Genomic DNA, 26,684 nt, shown 5'->3' on the forward strand with positions numbered 1-26,684 from the left:
TTTTCATGTTATAAAAGCACAAAAGCAATTTAAAAAACAGTAGAAGAAATATCTTACATTAGTGTCTCCTAGATTTTCTGTATAAGGGGCTCCACAGAGCATTGCCAGTGACAAGGTTTTCCTGACCACCAGCCCATACGACACTTTTCCCCAGCATGTGAAATTCTAGTGTGGCGTCCAAGGACCTTCATTTCTATGCTGGACTAATTGGAACAAAGTTGTTTCACTTCAGGAGTTTTCAGAACTCTTGGTACTTCCCTTAAATACCAATAATATCATTTAATTTTTCATCCTTTACCTTTAAAACCTTTCAAATTTCCAATGTCTGCCAAGTGATTATGCTATGCTGGCTTTTAATGTAGTATAAAGATTTAAGTCCCCTTTTCTCTAGTTATCCATAATCTTTTAAAATTTAAGGTTTTGGAAGAAGTGAGTTTTAATCCATTATTTTGCTGGTAATTAATCGTATTTTTCTCCTTTAGCCAGTATCTGAAGAGTTTCAGAACGGGGAAGGCTTCGGCTATATTGTGGCTTTCAGACCCAATGGAACGCGTGGCTGGAAAGAGAAAATGGTGACATCTTCAGACGCTTCAAAATTCATTTATCGAGATGAAAGTGTCCCTCCTCTTACACCCTTTGAAGTTAAAGTTGGCGTTTATAATAATAAAGGTGATGGACCTTTCAGTCAAATTGTGGTCATATGTTCAGCTGAAGGAGGTCAGTTTCTTTCTTATTTTTCCTTACTACTTTTATTCAAAATATTTAAGTATTTTATTTTGTTATATGAATGAAACATTATTGTACAAATATTGGAAAAAACACAGTTACAACAAAAGGAAAATAAAACTCACCTACAATCCCACTATACTTTATATATACATTTTTCAGATTTTTTCCAAATTATTTTTATTAAAAAAAATTTATCTCCCCATATATGTTGCTTCATGATCTTCACTCCCTAATGCTATATAGCAAATATCTTTCCATGACAATAACAATATTAGTAGTGGTTGTAGTGTATTCAATCTGGAGATGGACATTTAACCAATTTTTTTTGGTTTGAAATTTAAATAACTTTGTATTTTACCCCATTAAATTTATATGAAATAAATTTAAATGAAGATTCCATTAAGTGACCAATAAATATTTATTATTAACCTCACACACATAACATTGTACTAATAAAGGACTTTTAGACAAAACTTTCTGTTCGAAGCTTTTCACATTTGGCATCTTTCAATCCCCTTGATATTGTTACCTAAAAGGCATTGTTATCCTCTTTGCAGAGAAAGAGAAATTAAAGTTCAGGTAAGTTAAAAGTCACACAGCTTGTAACTGAGAATAAAAGCAGGCCTATGTAATCATTAAATCCTTGATATTTCTGTAGCACACTCCCTTCATATGCATAAGCTTATGTAATTCTCAATATAAAACTACTAGTAAGAGGACCGAATAGGCAGTATACCCATCACTCGGAGTCTTACATCAAAATCCTGGGTTCTGTTAAGTTTTAAAACAAAAATCCAATTTTCTGAGTGTGAGAAAGCATTAGAGCTCTTACCCCTAAAATTAGCTTTTCTTCTTAATCCTTTTATTCAAGGGCAAAATTTCAGTGGGCTTTGAGATTAAAAATAATGCCTTACGTGCCCCAAATTTGACAAATGACTGAGAAAATATTCCACCAAGAGCAGCAGTTATTTGACCTTCCAAATAATTATTGTTTTTATAAACTGACCCTTTTAACTTCCTTTGTGCTACCACACTGGCAACTTTAAAAGAAGAGAATTATTATCTTTTGGTACTGGAGTTTATAGGGGAGATATAAATAAGGCTCTTTGAATATTGAAGTAGTGTCTGATTTATGTAAAATGTAGTTTTTCAATACAAGCTGCTTTTTATTTATATAACAGAACCAAATTTTGAAGCCAAAGCAGAAAGTTTATGCTAGCACAAAAATGACCAGGAAAGGGAAGAATAAGTAACAACAAGGAATTATAGATTAGACTTCATTAGAACATCTAAAGCTCCAATGTACTTTTCCGGAAACTGAGGCTCAGAGAGGTTAAATAACATGCTGAAATTGATACCAGGGTGTGGCAGAGTTGTAAGTGACTAGTTAATTGGCAAAACCTAAGATTTGAACCTAGGTCTACTTTTAAACACTACCCTATACTATGTCATCAGGAAAGTATACAATACTATTTTGTATATTATATTGTTATATTATTATATTTACTGTATATAATAATATTGTTGTTTTATGGTGCACCAAGAATCTATTTTCGAAGTCCATGTTTTATTCAGGAAGTGCCTGCTTCTGTTGCTTTAAAATTTCTTCCACCTAATCATCAAGCACATAGCCCCAAAAGTTACGTGAGATGAATTTGAGGAGTTTGTGCACATGTTTTGTATGGTAACATCAGTGCTGCCTTTAAGAAATCCAGATTTGTACTTTCCTTGTCGACTTTTGCTTTGAAATTAAATTATAGCAGCTACTATGGGTTGTTTAAACTGTGTTTCCTTAAACTTGAAATGACTTGCCTTTGGAGATTTCTCTTTCAAGCTAGATAGGAAATATGCATATTTTCTTTCAAAGACACTGAGGTTGTTACTGTAACATTTCATAGTAACATTTCATTTATTTTGGTAAACTGAAATATGAAAAATATCAGGCAAATTAAATCTGGATATAGTCTGCCTTTGTTCTGACAACAAAATTCGAACATATACTTGGCATTTGTTCACTAATTAAACTTACTAATTTAGAACTTTATGTGTAAGTATGAGTAAAGTTTTAGCATCATTAAATTATGTCAACTAAGAAGGGCAGTCGAATGGGAAAGAAGACCATTTGCCTGGAGTCAGCAAAGCCTGAGTCCAACCCACTCCCACTTACACCATGGTCCTGGGCAGTTTATCCATCTCTCTGAGTCTTTCCTGCTTCCATTTAAAAAGTCAAAGTCTTGGACTGACACATTCTCACAAGCCATTACAAATCTAAAACTAAAATTTTGTTAACTTATACTACATTTTAAATTTGCATTTAAATTGTAATTGTCCCAGAATGGGCAGTAATAATACATCCAGTTTTGTTATATAACAAAAAGAAGAATATCAGCACTCCTTTTTAGACATTTTTCTAATTGCTTTACTTGAAAAATGAGTAAACATTTTTGAGATCGAACCATTTTTAAAGAGTCAAGACCTATGATCAACTCGTAAAATAATATATCATACTCAGGCCAGTGCAGATGTCTCTCCTCTTTGTCTGTGGGCATTTATGCAGACTCACAGTGTACCTCCAGCACCATATTCTTGCCCAATGTCCAAGTGACATCTGAGACTGTATTTCTCCATGAGACAAATTCTACATCTTGTTCTTTCATTAACCTAGTTCACCAGTTTATCACCTTAAAATCCATCCATATTTTAGATAAATATAAATAAAGAACAAGAGGATTGAGAATGGCTTTCTATTTCTGTTTATGGACATAGTTCTTCCTTTTCATGTCAGAAATGTCCGATACATGCCTAGAGCTGACACCAAGTCAGGAAGAAAACACGTGCTCGATGCTGTATCAAACGCAGCCAACAGGATTCATGTTGATTGGAAGCAAGCACAGAACACAAGGATTTACAGTACTAGTTCTCAACCCATTTCCCATTAGTATATTGATAATGAATGACATTCTCTTCCAGAACACACTTCTGTAAGTGCTTATGTGCATTCCCTACACCTTTCATACTTTTCCTCTCAAGAAAGCCTATGGAAATGAAAGTGAGAATTACATTACTATAGCAAAACCCTCGATTGTGATCAGTTTTTAAAAGGACAAATCATTTATACATACTGATATGTAGTAAATCATTTGGGAAATGACGTTGACTTGTAACTTTGAGGTTGGTCATTGTCCTAGAGCTGTCAGAAAAGCTCCAAATGATTCTTCTGCTAATGCCCTTGAGCCTTTGAAACCTTCCAATATTTCCACACTAAAAATAACCTGAATTGCTCTGTCAGTGACAAGCAGCATCTGACATAAGCCTGGAAAGAGAGATATTTTGCCTGCCAGGACTTTCATGCACCCTGCACATATATCAGTTATCTATATTCTTTAAAGTAAGCAAGAATTACATGCACTCTAACCCTGACTTGACTTCAGATACTATGGTATGGTGGTATGGTGTAATCTTATACAATATCATCATTTTGGAAACAATTTTAATTTTTTTAATGAATACCAAAGTTTTGACATAAGTGATTTTAAAATGGATGGTAGAAGTGATAAAAGTAATGTTTTTTCAACATGAAAAACCAGATTGACTTTTACTTCCATATTTCTAGATATACTTATTCATCAAACTTAGATCCATTTTTTATTTAATTCTCATTATTAGAGCTTTGGAAAGGGAGAGAATCTGAGCATCCAATCACTTCTAACAGAAAAATATGGAAAAATTCAACATACATTAATTATAGATTGAAATATTTGTTTAATTGTGATTCACTTTGGCCTTTTCTAGGTTTTTTGGATTTTGCCTTGTACATAAAATTTGTGCTGCCTTTACTTTTATTAAAACCAAAAAAACCTCTCCTCATTTCAGAAAATGATATGCAATTATTTCCTTGTAAATGGAGCTACCACAGCTCAAATTAAAAACCAGCATTCATGAGGTGTTATTCTCCTGATCAGTTGTTAGCTGAAACTGAACTCAGTGGGATTTATGTGAACTTGAAAATTAATAAATCAGCATATTAGTTGTAAAATACAAGAAATAATTTCCTGTATTTGCCAGATGATCCATTTGGATTAGCGCCTGTAAAACTTCAACTACAGCTGTCCTCACTGAATTTTTAAATAATGAAATCATAATCCTTCTCCAAAGGAGTTTATTAAACTCTCCTTTGATTAATGCTGTTGCCTGCTGCTCCTGGGAAGTCAGATGTATAATCAATATTACAAGCACAACCCCCCATATTACTTGGAGAACTCCTGCTGCTAGATCACTTAATACAAATGTATCATCTAAATTCATGAACATGGTAATGCTGTTCAAATTTTTTAATCCAACAAAAACTGAAATCTATCAATCAGTCTGTCCATTTTGTACACCAAGATTGGAGTGACGTTAGCCATGCCCTAATTAAAATATCATCATAAGTAGAGAGAGAGAGAAAGAGAAGGTGGGGGAAATCTTTTTAAGCTTTTGAGTCAGTTAAACACAATGCTAGTACAATCTCAGAAATGGATTCCTGAATTTTCATTAAATCACCTGAGTATAATAGAAGTGAGTGTGGCAGGAAACATTTGTAAAATTTGTGTATCAGGAGAGTTTTAGAGATGCCTAAATGTAACAGGATCTATGAGGAGCAGTGCAGTTGTGATTCAAATTTATCAAAATTCCATGAAATAAACCCTGGCCTGTGTGGCTTGGTGGGTTGGAGCATCATCCAGTAGATGAAGGGGTCGTGGGTCTGATTCCGTCCCAGTAGGAGCAGGTACCTGGGTTGTGGGTTCCATCCTAGTTGGGGCACATGAAAGAATGTGGCCCATCAGTGTTTCTCTCTCTCATCTCTCTCTCTCCTCCCCCTTCTCTGTTTTCCTAAAAGCAATTTTTTAAAAATGTCCTTAAATGAGGATTAGAAAAAATTGCATGAAATAAGATGAAAAAGAATAGATAGTGAGCTTGTGGAGGGTTAAATAGGAGGTGATGGGGGTCTTGGTGGTTTCTGGCAAAACTTAGACAGCCCAGGTGGGGATTCTAACAGCAATAGTCTTGAGAGAAGTCAAGAGTGGAGGGACAAGGAGAAGGGAGCAAAATAGCAAAGGGAAAAGCACTAGGTGTGTATAACACAGATACATACACAGAAACAGAAGAGCATGGCGGTTAGGCCATAACTGCCTTGTTCAAATCCTCTCCCCACCCTCTAGCAGCTGTGTAACCTTGGGAAAGTTGCTTATTCTTTCTGCCTCTCAATTTCCTCATCTGAAAATAGTGATAGTGATAGTAATGTTGTTAGAGGGTTAATTAATACCTATAAGGAATTTGAGTAGGAATTGGCAAAAATTGGCAAATATTACCTTTAGTTTTTCTCCTTATCTATTTTGTTTGTTCTTTTTATGTTCTTTATTTTTAATTTTATTCCATTTATTACTCTGTCAGTTATTTGGAGGTAAGTGGCAACAAGGGAATGAACTACATATGTTCCCTGTTAAACCTCTTCTGTGCCCCCAAAACTGACTCTAAGAGATAGGGAACAAACCAGCCACTTCCTTGGAACCCATTTTAAAACTAAAGAGGAAAGAACACTTGAGACATGAGTTCTAGCTGGGACTCTTTCAGAGCTGAAAGCAGCGTTTGGATGAGTTGCATTTTTCATCTGCAAAAGTGAGGACATGGATTTAAAACCTGTTTACAACTCAAAAGATTATAGAAGTTGGTAAGAAATATAAATCAGTGAAGCAGTCTCCGTGCAATGTAACAGGGAGTAGCAGGGACTCTGGCACACTGAAAAGGACATGCTCGGACTAATGGGACCGGCTGCTAATTCTCGTCTACCAACACTAAGAATTCAGACTTGATAGTGCCCTTTTTTCCCAAAAGAAGCTAGGAATTTTTGTTTTATATGAAATGTTGGAATAAATTAATACATGATTTGGGCAAACAAAACATGACTGAAGACCAACTGGCCACCCATTTGTGAGCTTTGATCCAAGTGTCTTTGGAAAATTCTAGTTGTGACCTTCCATTATGGTTACAATGGGATACCCAAATATAACAGCTATTTCCAATCCAAACCAGATATTGTATGATCTGGTCATTCAGTTTTGCCTATAGAGGGACTTTTTGATCCACATAAGAATGTTCACTTGGCTATAAATGACACATACTGAAATTTCCTGAAGGAAACTGACTGAGATTACAATGTTACATACTGGAATTTCCAATTTAGATATTATTTTTTTATTATTATTATTATTATTATTATGTAAGATGCATATATATGTACATCTTCTGATATCATCTAAAATGTGAAACAAATAAAAGGAAATGATTCTTCAGTTCTTATTTGATTCATTTACCATCGTTTAATTAAAAGCAACTATACTGTTCAGCCTGCAAGAATGCAACTGTGAAATGTTAGCTTGGGTCTGACCCCGATTTAAAATCCTCAGAGTTTATAAATAGAAATTAGAATGCTTGTTTCGGAAATAGGTTTCTGAATATTTCTCTTTTTGTAAACTTTTCTTATTTTTTACTTTTTAAAAGAAACTTTCTTATTTCTATTTGAGAAGTACTTAAATGTGTGCAGTGCTACAGAAAGCTGAACAGAGAAATAACATTCTTTCTCTAGAGCTGGAAAGACAGAAAGGCTGCCACCCAACCACATATTTTGTGCTTCTGAAATTATTTATACCCCTGCAATCTTCTTTGACAAAGATGTAACTGCTTCAATAATATAAAAGCAGCAAGGAGACATTTGGCACACAAATCTTTTCAATGCATTCATTTAAAAGATAAAGAAAACTGCTTTCGAGTAGTAGAAAGTTTCCCCTAAGTGGTAGCCAATCCTAGAGATCAGGTTGGACACATCTTAACAGCATGAGCATCTCCTTTCTTTTACTTGCAAAATCAAGAATCTTTACTCCTATTAAAAAGTAATGAAAAAATCATCTTGAAAGCCTGCAGATCTGAATTTAAGAATAAAATAGAAGAAGCTTTTCCCAGAATTTTTTTTAATTAGGTAGGTGCACAAATAATGGGCAGTTGCAAAGTGAGATAAGGAAAACCACTACTAAAAGAAAATAATAAAAGATACTCAAAGAGTGACAGAATGAGAAATTACAATTTATAAAGGTACACTTTATAGAATTTATACCATGGCAGGAATTAATGTCAACTTCTGTGTAAAGATTAATGTGAATTTACCAAAGCACTTTGAATTAACATAATTATATCATATGGTCTTAATGAAAGCTTTACCAAAAGAAAATCATTGCTCAGTGCAAACAGGTACCTTTGAAAATACGCTTGTGGATTTCTTTTACTGTAACAAGAGCAGATGTTTCGACTGATATTTCTCAACTAATACTATACATAGACTCTCCAAATAGATGTGTGATCACCTTCCTTCAGAAAAGAAAAAAATCTCAAAAAATGGCTATAATTCCTTTGATATCCCTCATAATGACTTTTACAATTTTTATTTAGAACAGTATTTTTGCCATATGGTTCCCTAAATCTAAAAAAGCAAAACAAAACAAAAACAAAACCCAAAACCAAAATCCAAAAAGAACAAAACACACACACACACACACACACACACACACACCTCATTTTCAACAGAGAAATCTGAGCTCTTACTGGTGATAGGGGTTAACATCAAAGTCTCTACAATTTTTATGGGATAGAAGTTTTTCAAATCAAATTTGTACAGAACTGCTGTTTGAACTAATGTATGGCCTTTATTCTGCCATTTCATTTTACGTGTGTTTGTGACAGAGTGTTTATAATTCTATAGTGTCAAAGCTGAAAATATTTTGTTCCTCACATACAGTACAACCTTAAAGTGCTCCTATTGCAAAAAAAAACAAGTGAAAAAGGTCACTGAGCATGGTAACAGCACTGAGACCTTCAGAGACTTTTCCTTTTCATTTCAGTCCTGTCTTAAAAGTCAACCCATGCCTTTAAATATCATGATTTATAGCGTATTCCTTATACAATCATGGAAATGTAGTTTTCTGGTTGGAACAACAAAAAACAACTCAAGTAATTTAGACTGTTTCTGCCTGCAAAAGGTAAAAAAATAAAATAAAATAATAAGTGATTTTTTAAAATGAATGCCTTAAGTGCCAAGGACTGTGCTAAATATTTTATATGTAATATTCCAATTAAAATTAATCTTAAAAAGTCTCTGAGCTAAATATTTTTATTATACCCACATTAGAAATGAGGGAACTGGAGCTTAGGGACGTGTAAAACAACTTGCCTAAAGGTAAATAAACATAATGTTTTTGAAGGCAAAAAGCAATGGCAGCAGCAGCAACAACAACAATAACAAAAGCCAGTTCTGATTCCTAGTCCGTTCACTACATAATCATGGTAGATAGCAAGCTATTTAAGTCAAGCAATTTAACTTCTCCAAAAGTGTCCTAGTCTAAATCCAAGGGTACAGATCTTTGCTTGTCTTGCTTGATTTGTCACTTCTTGCGGGTAAAGAGTTGATGAGAATTGACCCAAGTGTAGAAATACAGAAAGATCATCTTTTTATCTTGTGTTTTTTATTACTACCACAGCACTTCATTGCCAAAACAAGGTGGAAAGAAGTAACACCTGACATATTTAGGTACAATGTTTTGATAAACATAACTCATTAGCATTGTGGTTTATTATTTCCATTTTTGTTCATACAGAACCCAGTGCCGCTCCCACAGATGTCAAGGCTACAAGTGTGTCCATGTCAGAGATTCTTGTTGCGTGGAAACATACTAAGGAGAGTCTAGGAAGACCACAGGGATTTGAGGTATGAACATAATATTGAAAATAAGCCTTGTTATTTCTGCTAGCATCTCATTCTCCTAAAGAGAAGGTTTGGTGATATTTTAAAAGACTTATATTCCTTTCAAATTTTGTTCTGTGGCAAAGAGAATAAGTGTACCCTTATACTGACATGTATCATGTTGCTCATTAGCTGGCTTACTTTTCCGTATAATAGTTTCTATAGCACCACGCAAAGTTTTTTGTAAGAGGTGAAAATAGATCTATTTCAAGAACTACAGGTGGCTATTTAGTGTTATCCAATTCATTAGTTCTTTAAAATATTTTGTGTATTTTCCTCTAATAATTAATGTATAAAACAAGTTTTTCTACTATATTGTCCTTGGCAAATCTTACCTCCTATACTAACTTCTTAAATTTGCTTGGAACTTAGTGATCTGTACCTATTTATTCAAATGACTTCTCATTCTTTAAATTGTGTTACTTTTAATCACATGTATGCAGCCTTATAATGGTGAAAATTTTATAACAATTCATTGACTTTAGTGAAATGTTAGCCTCCAGGACTGTGGGCAGTGTGTGAACTTGAATATTGCACAAAAACAAGATCACTGCTCCTCACACACCCTTCTTCTTACCTTTATCAGTCATTGATAGGAACAGGAAGGGGTTGTGGTGCAACTAATAAAGGATAAAAAGGAATTAGCATGCAACCTAAGATCATAATTGCCCTTAAACCCTTTAATTCTTTCTCTCTATCAATTCCCACTAACAGAAAATTATCTTGATTTTCAAAAAATGATAAAGTATATAACTTGTACACTAATATTGTTTCTAGGCTAGAAATGCATTTCCTTATTCTTGAGTTTTTAAATAATGCCTAAGAACTATTTGATTAATATACAGCTGGCATTTTCATGATTACTGTGATTATACAATATTTCTAAGAATTATAGCCAGGACCATTTTTAAGGAACAATTATCTATACAAAGTAATGGATTTATCTCTACAGTCTTACTTCAATCCATTATCTGGTGGTAGATAATTCAGTATTATCTTAGCATGAGTGCATGTTTATTTTATTAAAATCCCTTATTTTCCTGCCCATGCTGCAGAGAACATGTCTGTTCACCAATGAACCCAGGACTGGTAGTACTTGGCCCATGGCACCAATAATAAATATTTGTTGAATGAATGACTATCTATGCTTCACAATCATCCTCTTTTAATACCAATGTAGAAGATACTGGAGTGGCCTTCCCACCTACCATTTCCTGGGCCAATGCACCATTCCCCAGCTGCTATGACTGTTGGTCATTAATGGTCCTTGGCTTCCCCTTTGGAAAATAGCCCTCCACTGAGGTGTGCTGCCTACCTGGAAAGTTACTTCCCACACCAACAGGCAACCCATTGACTGACTCTGACTGATAGTCCCTTCCTCAAGGAGGAAACAAATTTATGATGCAGTTTATGATTCGGAGCCTTTTCCAAGTGCATCAGACCAAAACTAGATTACCTGAGTCCACACTTTTACTCAGTTTCCTCTTCTTCCCTTACTCTCCTTTCCACCCTTCCTTACATATTTACCTGCAAGCATTCTCTCAATAAATCAACTGCATTCAAATCCCGGTCTGAAGTTCTGCTTCTAAGGAACCCAACCTAAAACAACCCTGTAAATATAGATCCACCTAGAACTCTAAATCAGAACATCCAGTGTGTGCATTTTTCGAAAGTCACAGAGAGTATTCTGGTGTACAGAAGAATGAGAATCCAGGCTCCTACGTCTCAAACTGGTGCTGCTCTCACACAGGCAGTCTCCCTCAGCCTTTCTTCTGCCTGCTCTAACAGCATGACAGTCACATTCCTACAGTGATTTACCTGTAACGACAGCTTTCTGTGAGGTCCTACAGAGATCATGTAAGATTCAGATTTGTGCACAATTCTTCTCTTCCTAAACATAAGTCACTCATTTATCAATATTTATCAATTCAACAAATATTTATTGAAGGTCTACTAAGTACCAGACCTAGATGCTAGGGATAAAACAATTAGCACAAAAAAAAAAAAGTCTCTTTGCTTGTGAAGCTTATATTGTAGTAGGGAAGGCAAACAATAAACAAACTACCAAAAAAATGTGTTATATACTATTAATTGATGACAAGTTCTTTATGGAAATATAAAACTGGGCAAGAAGGTAGAGAGTGAAAGAGTCTGCCATTTATGCTATTTATAGAGGTTTGAGAAGTCACCTTTTCTGAGGTTTTGACATTTGAGTAGAAACATAAGAAAGAGAAGCAGAGAAAGGAGCAAACTCAAAGACTCTGAGGTAAGAGCGTGCTGGCCTTGCTCAAAGAAAAGGATGGGAGAGATTTTTGTGAGATAGCAGCAAACAGTGAGGGTGAAAGTAGAAAGATGGAAAAATCACCAGGACAAAACCAGGTTACAATGAGTCTTGTGAACTGCAAAAGGAGTTGGATTTTATCTTAAGTATGAGGAGAGGCCATGAAAGGATTTTTAAACGGAAGAATCGAGGCAGGATCTGACATTTTAAAGCCTCTCTTTGGTATAGAGGGTAGAGAATAGACTTTAGAGAAGACCTCAGGAAGAACAGTGGAGAGGCAGTTGGTCCAACCTAGGTAATAATGAGGTTACTTTTGACTAAACTGTGACAGTAGATTTGGTAAAAATGGGCTTTTTAACATGTATTTTCAATTGGAGATATAACAGGATTTGCTAATAAATTGGAGGTACAGTGTGAAAAGGAGAGGAGTCAAAAATAATTCCAGAGATTTTTGACTCAAGAAAGTGGGTGAATAACATTCACATAGATGAGAAAGTCAGAGGAAAGCACTTTTTAGAGATAAAAGGTCTCGTTTCTGGTTTAGATGTGTTAAACTTTATAAGCCTTTTTATTTCTGAAAGGATTGTCAAGTAAGTTTTGTGTTAAGAAAAAGGTTAGAGATAGAGCTGTAACTCTAAAGAATCATCGGTATGTAAATGGTTTTTATGCATGTGCTAGCTGAGGTTACTGCATGTTGATAAAGATGTCTGAGCACTGAGCCCTCCGGTGACTCACCATCTGGACCTCAAGAAAGGAGAGGATCTGCCCAAAGAAAGTGAGGGAGACACTGAAGAAATTCAGAAGCCAAAAGAAGGATTTTAAGATGGAGTGATCTTCTGAGTCAAATGCTGCTAAGAAATTCAGGAAGACGAGCCCTACGCCCAGTGGGTGTGGCAGTACTGAGTCCCTGCTGGCCCTGGGTGAGAGGGCTTTCCTGGAACTCTCGTGACAGAGGCTAGACCCGAGATCAGGATCGAGACCACTCAGGCGTGACGCTTAAGAGTGTCAGAGCACAATGTTCTTGTTAAGTCTCTTTCATTCAAATTGACAAATTATCACAAGCAAAAATGGAATAATTTTAAGGGTCAAACATTAGGAATGAGTCAAATTCTAGGACAATCTTCACAATGACCACATTTCTTAAATTAAAATAAATCAACTCAAATTCTGACAACTGTTTTTACATATTGAATCAATGCAAGATCCAAGGACAAGTAACATTTATGCTATTTTATAGCACATTATAAATTATAGTTTTAAAAATATGACATCTTGTTACCAAAAAATTCAATATCTTAATGAAAAATTTGAATGTATAGTTTCATAATCAGAAAATAATTTAAACTTTATATAATTCTGTGGCCAGCTGTGACATTAACTATTATTTTAAGTAAAACATAGTCATCAAAGACTATTCTTGATTAAGACTATTTCATAACCGTATAGTTGCATGTAGATGTAAAAATAATTGTGATGTGAATAAAACTTGTAGCATCACTCCCACCTTCTATTTTCTGCATTCTTCTTCCCTTTAAGGAGAGCTCTATCCATGCCCTTCACCTTATCCACCCTGGAGCTTCCTGCTTTCATCTTCTCATCTTTTTTCTTTTTTCTGTTTTCTTTTCACTTAGTAATGATCTCCTCAACTGAATGTCATTACAACAAAATAGAGTGACTCCCTAACGCTTAATATTTCATCTTACCACTATCTTCCTCCTCTAATCTACCCCAATCACAATATTAACTATATTTACTAACGGGAGAATTCTGAACATGGTAACAATAAAACAAGTATTTTTTTTGTCACCAAAGGACTTGTTAATGGGTAAATTAAATGTCCAATGAGTTTGGTTTCAAATTTTATGTATTTATATATATGTCCTGCAAGTCCCTTTTCTAGCCATTCTTGCAGCTTTACCTGTAATGTCTGAAAGAGCTAGTTACTATAAAGGTACTGTGTGCCATTTTGAGAGGCGTGGAGATGGTGTTTGGGGCCACCTCTCTTTTTTTTCTTCCTGAATTAAAATGTGTGAATAAGACAGAAAAGATTCTACTCTTATAAATATTGTACTTTAATGGGGAAAACAAAAAAATAAACAAGTAAACAAGTGATTAAAATAAACTTAGGTAAGAAGACATATAGAAGTTCAAAGGTAGAACACACTTGGTTCCTTTAAGAAACAGAAAGAAGTGGAGCAACTGACCCTTGGTGAGCAATGCTGTGAATGGGATCAAAAGTAGTCAGAGTTAAGTGGACAGAGACAAGATTATGTAGGAATATGTAGATTGTGAAAAGAATTTGTATTTTATCTCCAATGCAATGAAAAGCCATCGGGGCAAATATAGGAGAAGAGTGACAATGTCTGAATTACATTTTTTTTTAAATATCTATCTGGCTGCTCTTAGCAAAGAAAAAGGAAGAGGGGAGAAAGGTCAGGAGTGGAAGTTAGGAGGTTATTGCAATATTCCAAGCAAGAAATAACGGTGACTTAGACTACGTCCTAACAGTGGGACAGCAGAAAAGTGGACATAATTTACAGGCAGATCAGCAGGATTTGCTGACTGATCAAATGTGGACAAAAAGGAAACAATTCCTCCATTAGTGAGTTGGACAAATGAGTGAATTGTGGTATCATATACCAAAAATATTAGGAAAGAGCGGGGCAAAGAAAAGTTTTGAAGTTGGGAAATAAGGAATTCTACTTTGGCTAAACTCAGTTTGAAATGTCTATTAGAAATCTAAGAGATAAGTCAGGTAAGCAATAGGATATGTGACTTTGAAGCCTAATAAGAGATCAGATCTAAATACATAAGGGTGGCAGTCATGAGGTGGTATTTAGGACCATTGTACTAGAAGAAAGCATCTAAGGACAAATTTTTAGAGAAGAGAAGAGGAAAGAAGATGAGAGGAAGAAGAGGGAAGGGGTTGCACTAAGCTGTCTTGATGCACTCGCCAAGACAGATGTTTAGGGAGGGAGGAGTCACCAGCATGAGACTGGCAAAGAGAGATCAGTTTAGTAGAGGGAGAACCCAGGTATGAGAGGTATTAAAACTATTGATGAAAAAGAAAGAAATGGTCAACTATATTTAAAGCAGCTAAGAGATCAAATGAGATCAAGGCAAATCAAAAGTAGTCAGAAAGTTAGGTGGGCAGAGATATTATATAGTGATATGTAGATTATGGAAAAAGTTCGTATTTTATTTCAAATGCCTATTATATTTACAGGCTACTGGTGATTTTCAGATAACTTCCATAATCAAATAAGAAATAAGCATCCCTTGTGTTTTCAATTTAGTTGCTTCTGGTAATAGGCATCTAATAGCCCAAAGAATACTACTGCTATCTAAATTGTGATTATTGGCAACAACCTGGGAAGAGAGAACCTCAAATCAGAGCTCTCAGCCCAGCAACACTTTTATTTGTCGTGGAATCATCTAAGTCTTTTGTTAGGGTACCAACGTATTTTAATACATGTAAGTGAGATTCACAGCTCTTAAGTGATGGTATCAGAGATGGTTAAGATTCAGGCCTAACATCTGAATATGTTTTTCCACCTATCGATGATTATAATAAGTGAGTCTAATTGACCACTGAAGAAAACTATGGTCGCCTCAGACAAAAGCATTTAAAAGAAGTCAAGATGAGACTTCTGTATGAGAAATTTTCCTTGATTATCCAGAATAATATGAGAGATAACAGAAAATAAGATTTAACTTCTGAAGTCATATGTATAGACTTATTTCCTTCTAGTATATGGTTCCTGTTAAGTACATACTGTATTGCCATTTTGTTATTAATGAACTATATCTCTGGAATACATTGCATTAACTAATAATAACATCTCAACACATTATCCTTAAGAAATAATCAAACTTGAACCTGTATGTGGTTCACTTGACTCGGAAATATTTGTGTTTTCTGTTCTACTAATCATGGAAGGTTACCCTTCTGCAAGTGTCATTTACAGAGAATATGAATATCATAAAGGGCAGTAAAGTCCTTACGGCTCTTAAATCCTTACCTGATCTCTCACACTCAAATCCCTGTCATTGTTCTCTCCAGTTCTCATTCTGACTGCTCCTTAATTGATTTGCAGCCTGACTCTGATGGTGACCTGGGTTGGCAGTCAAATTTGGATCTGGTACGCCCCTCATCTCACTGTCTGTGTGTTTTGTTTGAATCTCATTTATCATTTATTATTCATTTATTCACTTAATCAGCACATATGTATTGAATGGCTGCTGATTTGGTGCAGTGTGTGGATTAAGCAATAAGGAAGATAGACAAAGTCCCTGTTACTAAACAAAAGGTGGGGTTCTGCTACCCGCTGCTGCACACAGGCATAAAACAAATATTGGTGGGGAAGAAAAAGGTCTTTATTAAAATGTGGCACAGTTGGTGGGAGTAGGGAACTCCCCGGCTCCAGGCTCCTCTCTTCCACAAGATACAGAAAAAAACAGCCACCCCCAAAAAACAGAAACAGAAAGAGAAACAGTGTCCAGAAATTCTACTCCAACTTTATCTGTCTTTCTGGAGTTCAAGGCTGCTCTCCAGCTTCAGGGCCCTTCTCTGGAGTCCTCACTGTGGGGCCAGCACCGCCATCGCCATGCCACGGCTGCCACCCATACGGGGGTCAGGGGCTCTTCTGACCACTGCAGCCCGACGTGCAAAGGCTCCATTTGCAGGGCCCAGTGTCCAAGCTTTCCCAGCCCCAGGACAGCGCCCGTGGACGCGTGTGCTGATTTCAGAGGACAAGAAGGGCGAGTCTCCGCCCTCTCTCCATTTAAACCTCCAGGCCCAAAATTCCGTGCGCTCCAAAAGGGTCCAGTTTCCCAGCCAGTCTGTCCTTTTGCCAGGCTAGACTGGCAGGTCTGTACCTCCCCATCCACTGTGTTTCAGAAGGCAGTAGGGTTTTTTTTTTTTTTTCCTCTGTCAGTCACCCTTTCCATCCTCACGCAGACTCCCTGCAAAGTCCCCTCCTGCTGCGTCTCTGGGGCTAGACAATCTGTCCACAGGAGCGGTGCTAGCTCGGTTGCTGAGGCAGGGGCAGAGGGAAATCTGCCACATGCCTCATTAGCAGCAGAAGACTTCAGTCCCCGACCCCCAGCATTTCCTGCAACCCCTGCCTCACTCTAGGAACACAGCCTCTCCAGCGCTGCCTCAGGGCCCCCACTCTCTCTCAGGGGCTCCTTGTATAATCCCTGCCTTTATGAGTTCACAGTCCCACGAGGGAAACTCTACTTCAATTCCTTCCTTCCTTCCTTCCTTCCTTCCTTCCTTCCTCCCTTCCACCCTTCCTCCCTCCCTTCCTCCCTTCCACCCTTCCTTCCCTTCCTCCCCTCCTGCCTTCCTGCCTTTTCTGTTTTTAATTTTTAATCATAAACTTCACATCTTGATCTCAGTCCTGGTAGCTCCCCTTGCATGAGGACTTGGTCTTGAGTTTTTTTTCTCTGGTGTAACCAGCCCTACAGGGAACAGTAAGATTCTCAGTAAGCGGCTTCCCCAGATATCATTTGTTAATAATCTGCCTACACTGGCATTTTTATCTTTTTCAAGGAAGTCTCTGTTACACCTTAACTGAAATAAAAAATAATGAGCCAAGCATTTTGACTTAAACTATGTTCATCAGCAACTAACTTTACACTTTCAAATACATTAACCAGTTAATTCAAATCAAACTGACTGATTTTTCACTATTAAATTGACTAATTGCTTTATGTCATAGAATGGTCTTGCCAACTGAGATGGTAAGAATGGTGTGCCCAAGGATAGAGTCAAAATGATGACAGCCCCTAGCCCACCAGAAAATGACTTTAGTAACAAGGAGCTTCAGGACATTTTAGTAATATCACCCCTTTTAATTTCTAAGTGGGCCCACCCATGGGCATTTTTAAATGTCACAATTAGGCTAGATTAGGACTTTGGTGTGGAAAAACAAAATGTGATCTTTTCAATAAGCTTTTTATATTGCTTTCTACACATCCAGAACTACCTCACAAAAATGACCACCTGAGGAAATAAAGAATATGAAATCTCAAATTTAGATACCAATTCATTTAAATGTATTTTACAAGCCTTTCACCAATTTTGTTGATATTCTCTTAGAAACAGAATTTGAGAATTTTGGTTATTTACATGTAAGTAGCTTGAGACTAAATGTAGAAAGCTTTGACATCGAGATATGTGAAATTTCTTGCACTATGATTGAAAATTGAAAATGGGCTATATTTTTGAATGTCTGATTCATGAATAACCATGACTGTCCCTTCTGGATTTCCATTCATGTCATTGGCCCCTGTAAATAATTAGGTTTCAGTTTTGAGTTTATGAAGCCACCAGCATTAAGTGTCCTGTGAATGGTAATTCTTGAATCCTAGAACAGAGACACTCAAGGTTTTTTGTGAACAGCATGGCTTTTATGTGCATACAAAATCATTACATTTGCCAGTCTGGCAAGGAGGAGGAGTAAAGAAAGGTAGGCCAAATTTCCCCATCTTTTCTCTGATTTTCCCAGGTCAGAAGGAATGAAGAAGATAACTGTGATAATGAAAGGTAGATGGTTCATGTTTTTATTCCTCCTCTCATCAGCATTTAGTTAAGTATCAGGCACTACGCTAGGCACTGGAAATGTGTATATTAATAAGATCTGGTCCCTGCCTTCAATCTAACATTGAAGGGTGTTTATGGGAAATTTAAATGAAAGAGAGAAAGACATTGGAACAATACAATTCTCATTTCCATGATTACCCCAGGATTCCTTAGCATCTTGATGCTCCAAAGAAATGTCAGTGAGAATAAACCTATGCCAGTCCCCTAAATGGGTATAGGTTTCTGTTTGCATAACCATGTGCTTCTGTCCCTAAAATGTCCTCAATTTTCCTAAATAAATTAATAAATCAATAAAGTAGTTACTAAATAAAAAAGAAAACTTTATCAGACATAATTATTTTCAATATTGCTATATGTATAATTCCACATGCAAAACAAAATCCTTCATGATTACCAAGTTTATGGTGCTTGTATTTCTCATGGCCTTTTGTAAGGGTATTATTAACATTCTATGTTTAAGGGCTGAAATAATTTCAACAATAAGTGACAATGTATTTTTGTAGCGGGAGAGAAGTGCAGTGTCCTGGTTTAAATTCCATTTTTTGTGTGTGTTTATTATTAAGAGGAATGAAAGACAAAACAACTTGTCCCGTTTTATGATTCTCACTTAAAGGCACGCCTAGCATCTCCTTGTCTTGGGCTATGTTCAATACTTGCATATATTTATTTTAGACCTTCCAGAGGATATGTAACCCAGAAATTCATTTCAGACATGTCACTAAAGCCATTTCCACTTATTGATTGCACTAAAAAAATACCAACTGTGTTTTACTCTATAAAATAAGTTGTAGAGGGGTTATTTTAAGAGGAGATGAGAGGGTTTTTGGTTTTGTTTTTTGTTTTTGTTTTTTGGGGTTTTTTTTTGTTTTTTTTTTATAAAGGATTTGACTCTAATGAGAGCAGGAGACAAAAACAACTGGACCTCACTGATGACTGACATTAACTCAGACTAGGTAGATTGCACTTAATTTGTATGATCGGGGGTGGGAGGGTGTGTGTGTATATATGTGCGTGTGTGAAAAATGAAGTTTCAGATATAAATTAAAGCAGAAAAAGAAGCTGAAATGGAGCCAGTCACCAAAAGTCTAAAGCAAAGGCTATTTTACTTTCCATATGGTGTGTGGATGGCAGCTGTTTTACAGATTCTCTTTAGCTTTCTTATTATGACTACATAAAAATAAGCATATAAAAATAAACAGAACAAAATAAGATGCCAATTTTACTCTTTCTTTTCTGAAATTCTGTGGGCTCTGATTTAAATCAAATAATTTTCATGTCCGTCTTATTAGATTTCCTTCTGGGGGTATTTTCATAAATTGGAAGGCTAACTAAAAGTAGTTACGTGTTTCAAAAATTAGCAGGAAATTGAAGAAGTAACATTTCAATTTCTTAATGTGTTCCTTTCCTTGTCATTGAAAGGCAACTCTGCGGAGTTCTTTTAGAAAGCAATTAATTATGCAGTTTCCTGTGTCTCTTTCATTTGCTTCTAGATATATTGCTTCATTGAGGAAATTTTCTAACGCAAACCACTTCTCAGATTTGTTCTTATTAAAATTTTAGATAAATCATTTTTTCAAAAATATTAGAATATTTATCTGACTATATTGTTTTGTCCACCTAAAGAAACAAAAAGGTATATTTTTTATATTCAGAAGCATTTTCCATTTTTTACTCCTTTTATCCTCCAATCTAACAATCCTACATATACTCCTTCTGCCATGTTTTTCACAGTATCTATTCCCTTGCTGTCTCCTATGGCTCTACACCAGCAACTTCATCTGCTAGGAAAGAAGAATCTTAACATGGAAAATGTGATCAACATTTTTTAAGTATATTTTATTGATTATGCTATTACAGTTGTCCCAACTTTCCTTCTTTTGCCCTCCTCTGCCTGGTTCCCCCTTCCCCCTCACTTAGTTTATGTCCATGGGTTGTGCATGTAAGTTCTTTGGCTTCTCCATTGCCTATACTGTTCTTAACATCCCCCTTGTTCTATTTTGTAACTACCAATTATGCTTCTAAATCCCTATACCTTTTCCCCCATTCTCCCCCTTCCCCCGCTCGATGATCTCTCTCTGATTCTATTCCTGTTCTAGTTGTTTGCTTAGTTTGTTTTTGTTTTTTAGATTCAGTTGTTGATGGTTGTGAGTTGGTTTTCATTTTTATGTTCATAGTTTTGATCTTCTTCTTTTTCTTAAATAAGTCCCTTTAACATTTCATATAATAAGAACTTGGTGATGATGAACTCCTTTAGCTTTACTTTGTCTGGGAAGCACTTTATCTGTCCTTCAATTCTAAGTGATAGCTTTGCTGAATAGAGTAATCTTGGTTGTAGGTCCTTGCTTTTCATCACCTTGAATACTTACCAGTCCGTTCTGGCCTGCAAAGTTTCTTTTGAGAAATCAACTGATAGTCTTTTGGGAATGCCTTTGTAGGTAACTCTCTGCCTTTCTCTTGCTAATTTTAAGATTTGTCTCTTTATCTTTAACCTTTGGCATTTAGAATATGATGTGTCTTGGTCTGGACCTCTTTGGGATTCTCTATGCTTTCTGAACTTGTATGTCTATTTCCTTTGCCAAATTAGGGAAGTTTTCTTTCGTTATTTGTTTCAAACAACTTTTTGATTTCTTGCTCTTCCTCCTCTCTTTCTGGCATCCCTATGATTCGGATGTTGGCTCTTTTGGAGATGTCCTAGAGTCTTCTCAAACTTTTCTCTTTTTTTTTTAATTCTTGTTTATTCATTTTGTTTTGGTTGAATGTTTATTTCTTCTTTATGTTCCAAATCATTGATTTGAATGTCAGCTTTCTTCTCTTCACTGTTGGTTTCCTGTGGATTTTCCTCTATTTCTCTTAGTGGAGCCTTCATTTCTTCCCCAATGCTTTTGCCATGTTCAATGAGATCTTTGAGCACTCTGACCACCAGTGTTTTGAACTCTACATCTGATAGGTTAGCTATTTCCGCATCACTTAGTTCTTTTTCTGGGGTTCTGTTCTGTTTCTTCATTTAGGCCATGTTTATTTGTCTCCTGATTTTGGCAGCCTCCCCATGTCTATGTACTAGGTAGAACTGCTTTGATTCTGTTTTAGTGCACCTGTTAATCCCTATGGGGCAGTTCCCCTATTTATGGGGAACTCCGGCCCACGAAGTCCCCCAATTCACCACAGGTGGAAGAAAGAGTTCTTCCAGACACTGTTTTCCTCTCAAGGAAAGGGGAAGGTACTTCTCTCTCAAGGAGAATTCCCTGAGCCCCCATGCTCAATGGCTTTTATTGAGAGGATTACAAGCAGGGGATAGGTAGCAGGAATATATAGGTAATCTAATTACATCAGTAACTTAAGTTCAAAGAGAATAGGTGATGTTTAAAGAAGACAATGGCAGAAACACACCGAATTGCTTGGGTCCAAGATGAGCAAACATTATGGTGCCAAGTGGGATTTGGGTCAGGGTCCAGGAATTTTAGAAATTTCTTTCCCAGCCTTGAGCTGGTTATCTGGTACAAGATTCACAGAGCTTGAGGGAGAAACAAAACATGCTTTGGAGTGTAATTTACCTCTAGGCCTGATTTCTCCCAAGGGCCCTCAGACTTATTATTGGGTCCTACCTATCAACTGCATTACCAGTGTTCCAGCCAAGTTTTTTGGTCCTCTCCCAGGCCCCAGCTTGTGTGGGACTACAGTCCCTGATACCACTCAAAGCAGCCCACTACAGGTATTCACCAAGGTGGGGCAACCATGGCTCTATGGAGGGGGGAGGTATCAAAGATGGAACAATGCCACTGCTGGCTGACTCTGGGGGTTTGCCTGGCTTTTGCCCCATTTCCAATCATTTCACCCCCTGTACCATATGTGACTGGCACCCCTCCAGCTGCTGTCCTGATTGTGGTTCCCAGGGTAGATGGGTTTGCGAATTTACTAGCAGTTTCTTCCACTGCCCCAGCCTCTACTAGGTATATGGCCAGAAGTTATGTGGCTTAATTTTCCTGGCACTGGACTCTTGGGCTGCATGGTCTAGCCTGCGGCCAGACTCACTCAGTCACAAGGTGTCTCCCTGAGTTATATCCACCACACATGAATGTGGGGCTGCCCATTCCACTGGCCGCCACTGCCACACTACCTCTCCGCCTCTCCTCCCTTGGCTTGCCTCTGCTACACCAAGTTCTCTCCACCCCGACTCCCCATCTCCACCCCTCCTACCCATCTGGATGAATGCAGCTTCTTTAAATCCTTTGTTGCCAGACATCCATACAGTTCTGGGTGTTTTTCATTTTTAAGTTAGTTGTGTTCCTTCTTATGGTTGTGCAGTGAGGTGAGGCATGTCTACCTACACCTCCATCTTGACCAGAAGCTCCATTTGTTTTTACTCTTGACACAAATGTGAATTTACTGTACCACCTGTAAGTGGGGGTTTTCTCATTCCTAAATTCAATTATCCTCATAGCTCATGATATGTCTATCGACAGGCTCACTATCATGTAATGCACTTTTACACACAGAACATCCATGCAAAAATGATATCACAAATTTAGACAACTCATTTAATTTTACAAATACTTGGAACATTCTGACTCATCTGAGAATTACCTAATTACAATTAAATCTTCTTCCTTTTGAAGTCTGGGTTTATATCTTAAGCAACTGACAAGGTACTTGTGGCATAGATACTAATTCAATGAATGTTGAACAGATAGATATAGATATGGTCTTACTAACTATACTTAGAAAATAGAGAAATTTTATTAAGTGCTTGAATACGAAAAGGGAGCTTTACAAAAGACATATTTTATAAAAATGCCAATTACTAATTGACTAATTGCTTATTACTAAGTGACTGAGACCTTACTTTCAAATGGTCAAGATGTTTTTAAATCTACGTGTATACAAGTCTTAAATGTATAGCTCAATGAATTACTACAAAGTAAACATACCCATGCAACTGCAATTTAGGTCATGAAACAAAACATTACTAAACACTAGATATCTACCTTGGGTTTCCTATAGTCGCTATCCTCATTCTTACCTCCCCAAAAAAACTATCTTGACTTCTGATTGGTTTTGCTAGTTTTTGGAACTATGCGGATCCTTTTACGTCATATGTTTCATGAAACATTTTATTGGTAAGATTCATTCATATTGCTATGCTTCTTCCTATATAGCATTGGATGTACATATCAAAATTTACTTGTCATTCTACCAATGAGAGATAAGAAGGTTGTTTCTAGTTTGGTTCTACTATGAATGCACTTGACTATAGAACAATATGGGGAAAATTTCTACTTGTAATATTAAATCTCCTAATCCATGATCAATACATAGCCCTCTATTTTTTTAAGTACTCTTTCATCTTTGTCAACACAAATGTTGCAGATCTTTGATTTATCCCTATTTTTTTATTCTTTTGTAACTGTAATCTTTGTTTTTAATTTTCATTTTGTTTCTTTAACTTTGTATTATGAAATACTTAAATATGTGAAATATACAGAAAAGTATACTAAATTTCTATGTACTTAGCACTGACCTCAACAATTAAAAACTAACAAATAATCTGTTTTATATAGATCTCTACTAAATCCTACTGTATTTTTACATAGTCTCAGCCATTATATCATTTCATCCAACATGTCACATAATAAATCTCTAAACTATGTGCTTTTTAATAATGCTGGTACAGAACCCCACTGGTGCTGTTTTGGAATAGCCATGGGGTTCAGTTGCCAGCTACCAGAACGCATGATTCACAATGCTAGAGTTTGGTGAAAAAGGAAAGGGGTCATTTACTTAAAGGTTATACAGATTTAGAATAATGGAAGACTTCTGCCATTAAGTCCATTCTTTTCAAAAGCACCCCAAAACACATAGTCTTGCCTCCCTTTGACAAACCAGGCCAGTTTCAGAATATGCCAGTCAGAAGTTCCGTATTTCAGAAGAGCAGAAGTCTGCAGATCAGCATTCCCGGTCACAGTTCAGCTCCAAGCATCTCTCACAAATCCAAGTGTTACACAGGTGCCCTGCAGCTCCACCAGCTCTGCTGTTGCCTTCCAGACAGACTGGAATCTGGGTGTGTGGGCAGGTCCCCCGCCATACCACCGGCGCTGGTGACTCCTTAGACTTCTGGCTTTCAGACCTCCTCTCTCTTATTCCAGACCACATGGCTCTCTCCCTACTCTTTTACTTCAGAACTTGTGGCAGACTTCTCTTTCAGCCTGCCCTCAATTAAATGTTCAGGTTGGAACTTCCTCTGTGACTTCATATCTGGCCCCTCCTAGGATGTGTTAGTGTCTGCCATTTTCGCCAGTTTCCCCACATCTTTTACCTTCTTTTGGCTGCCATCTTTAGTCATGGCAAAAGTTCCCAGTGATGCATGGACATTGGACATTGGGGTAGGCATCTGCCTCCCCCCTCTCCCACAGGTACTATATAAGCTTCCCCCAGCTATGTCACAAGTCCCTGAGCTTCTCACAGTCAAGTACAAATTCACCCTGGGAGGCAGCCCTCTTCCCTTCAGAAAGGCATGGCTATTAATGTGCTGTTGTTATGTAATGTATCTTAAATGTATATCATCTGCTCCCCCCTTCCTCTAATCAAGTTTTGTGGGGGCTGTTCTCCTGTTTTCAGGGGACTCTCTGCACCCCGTCACATTGCCAATTTTCTGCTTCTTGAGAAGATGCATGTTGAAGAATGCACTGGGTTTAAAAAGCAGCAAATTCAAAAATCCCACTTAATGCAGCTCTTTAAAGGACAAATTTCTCTTGGTTGCTGCCTACATTTTTACCTGGTCCTAGTGATTTTCCCTGGGCAAGCATATTTTTATCATTCACCCAAGAATTTGGACAGAATTTATACTCAGATTTTGGATCTTACCATTTTTACAGTTGTCACTTCTTGAATTTCTCTCTGAGGTTTCCTCCTGCTCCTTCTTACACTAAACTCCCTCCTTTGCTGCTGGCAAGGCTGCAGGCTCTGGCACCATAGTCATACTCTCAAACAAAGGAGTAACAAACTTACTTGTTGTTTCAGCTTTTCAAGAAAAAATTCTCCTCCAGCTTTCATCTGCTTTTGGATGCTTTCCAAGGTTCTTCAATTCTCACCTAGGGCAGGATTTACATGACTGCTTTACTGAGCCACCATTTTCTATTACTGTCATTTTACCATCACTAAGATCTATGGTATTATTTTCCTTTGGTCAATAATTTGTATGTTCTTTCTTTCTCCCTCTCCATTCTCTCTCTCTCTCTTTTTAATCACTCTTGATCAAAAAAGATTTACATAGCTTTGGTCTTTCAAAGAATTAACTTTAGCTTTATTCTTTTTCTTTATTCCATTGTTTCTTTCAGCTTATTAAATATTGCCCTTACTTTTATTATATGCTTCTTTCTAGTTTAGTTGGGTTTGAAATGCACTGTTTATTTCCAAATTCTTGAAGATGGGTATATCACTGATTTCTGACTTTTCATCTTTTCTAATATGTATTGTACATGAAAACTAAACATCTTCAAAACTGCATTCCTAGCATCTTATAGAGAGTAAGCCATGTAATGTGGTTAAGTACATAATGACTTTTTAAAGATTAATGTTCTCCTACTTAAAAGTGTTAACTTTCATATCAACTCTTTTATCCATTTATGTGATTGGTATGTATTAAGAGACTATTATGTTTACAGCTCATCTTGCAAAACACATTTAAGTATATTTGTTAGAATAAAATACTCCAAGAATTTTATCTATTCAATATGCTGCATTTTAAATGATTTGAGTAAAGAAGGTGAAGAAGGGAAGGGAACTAACATTCGCAAAAGACCTACACTGAACTACATGTATTAAGAATAAATTCAATTACATTTATAGCCAATCTTCTTTAGTATATTTTATTTAGATAGTAGTGACAGTTTCTAGGAAAAATAAATATAAATTTGTTCAATAAATTATATTCATTATTATATTCCTGCTGCATTTTAAATTTCTCACCTCATATCCTTTAATCACTTCTGAACTGTCTCATAAATATTCAAAAGTTTAACTAAGCATTGTTTATTTATCTTATTTGAATCATTAAATCGAGTCCTCTATAGTAAAATTACCTCTGGGCACAAAACAACTAATATGCATGCAATCTAATAATACTGACTGCCAGTATATCTCAAAATATTGATTGTGAATACCCAATTTAATAACTGTACCTAGTGTTAAACTCAGGAGATTAGGAAACTGGAGATTAACTTAATTGAAGCTAGCAGAGA

The 26,684-nt window shown here is 36.5% G+C and overlaps 1 protein-coding gene across 1 annotated transcript in view; it reads left to right on the top strand.

Annotated features, from left to right (window-relative positions):
- The window catches only part of CNTN5 (contactin 5), a 480,323-nt gene that overhangs the window by 424,809 nt on the left and 28,830 nt on the right, over positions 1-26,684 (top strand). The window contains exons 18-19 of the mRNA XM_054592597.1: positions 483-717; positions 9,414-9,523. Of these exons, the coding sequence (XP_054448572.1) occupies positions 483-717; positions 9,414-9,523 (345 nt within the window). The remainder of the gene's footprint in view (positions 1-482; positions 718-9,413; positions 9,524-26,684) is intronic.

This window comes from Pteronotus mesoamericanus, unplaced genomic scaffold (genome assembly GCF_021234165.1).
Source record: "Pteronotus mesoamericanus isolate MK-2021 breed Mesoamerican mustached bat unplaced genomic scaffold, CSHL_Meso_final scaffold_36, whole genome shotgun sequence".
Taxonomy (NCBI): Eukaryota; Metazoa; Chordata; class Mammalia; order Chiroptera; family Mormoopidae; genus Pteronotus; species Pteronotus mesoamericanus.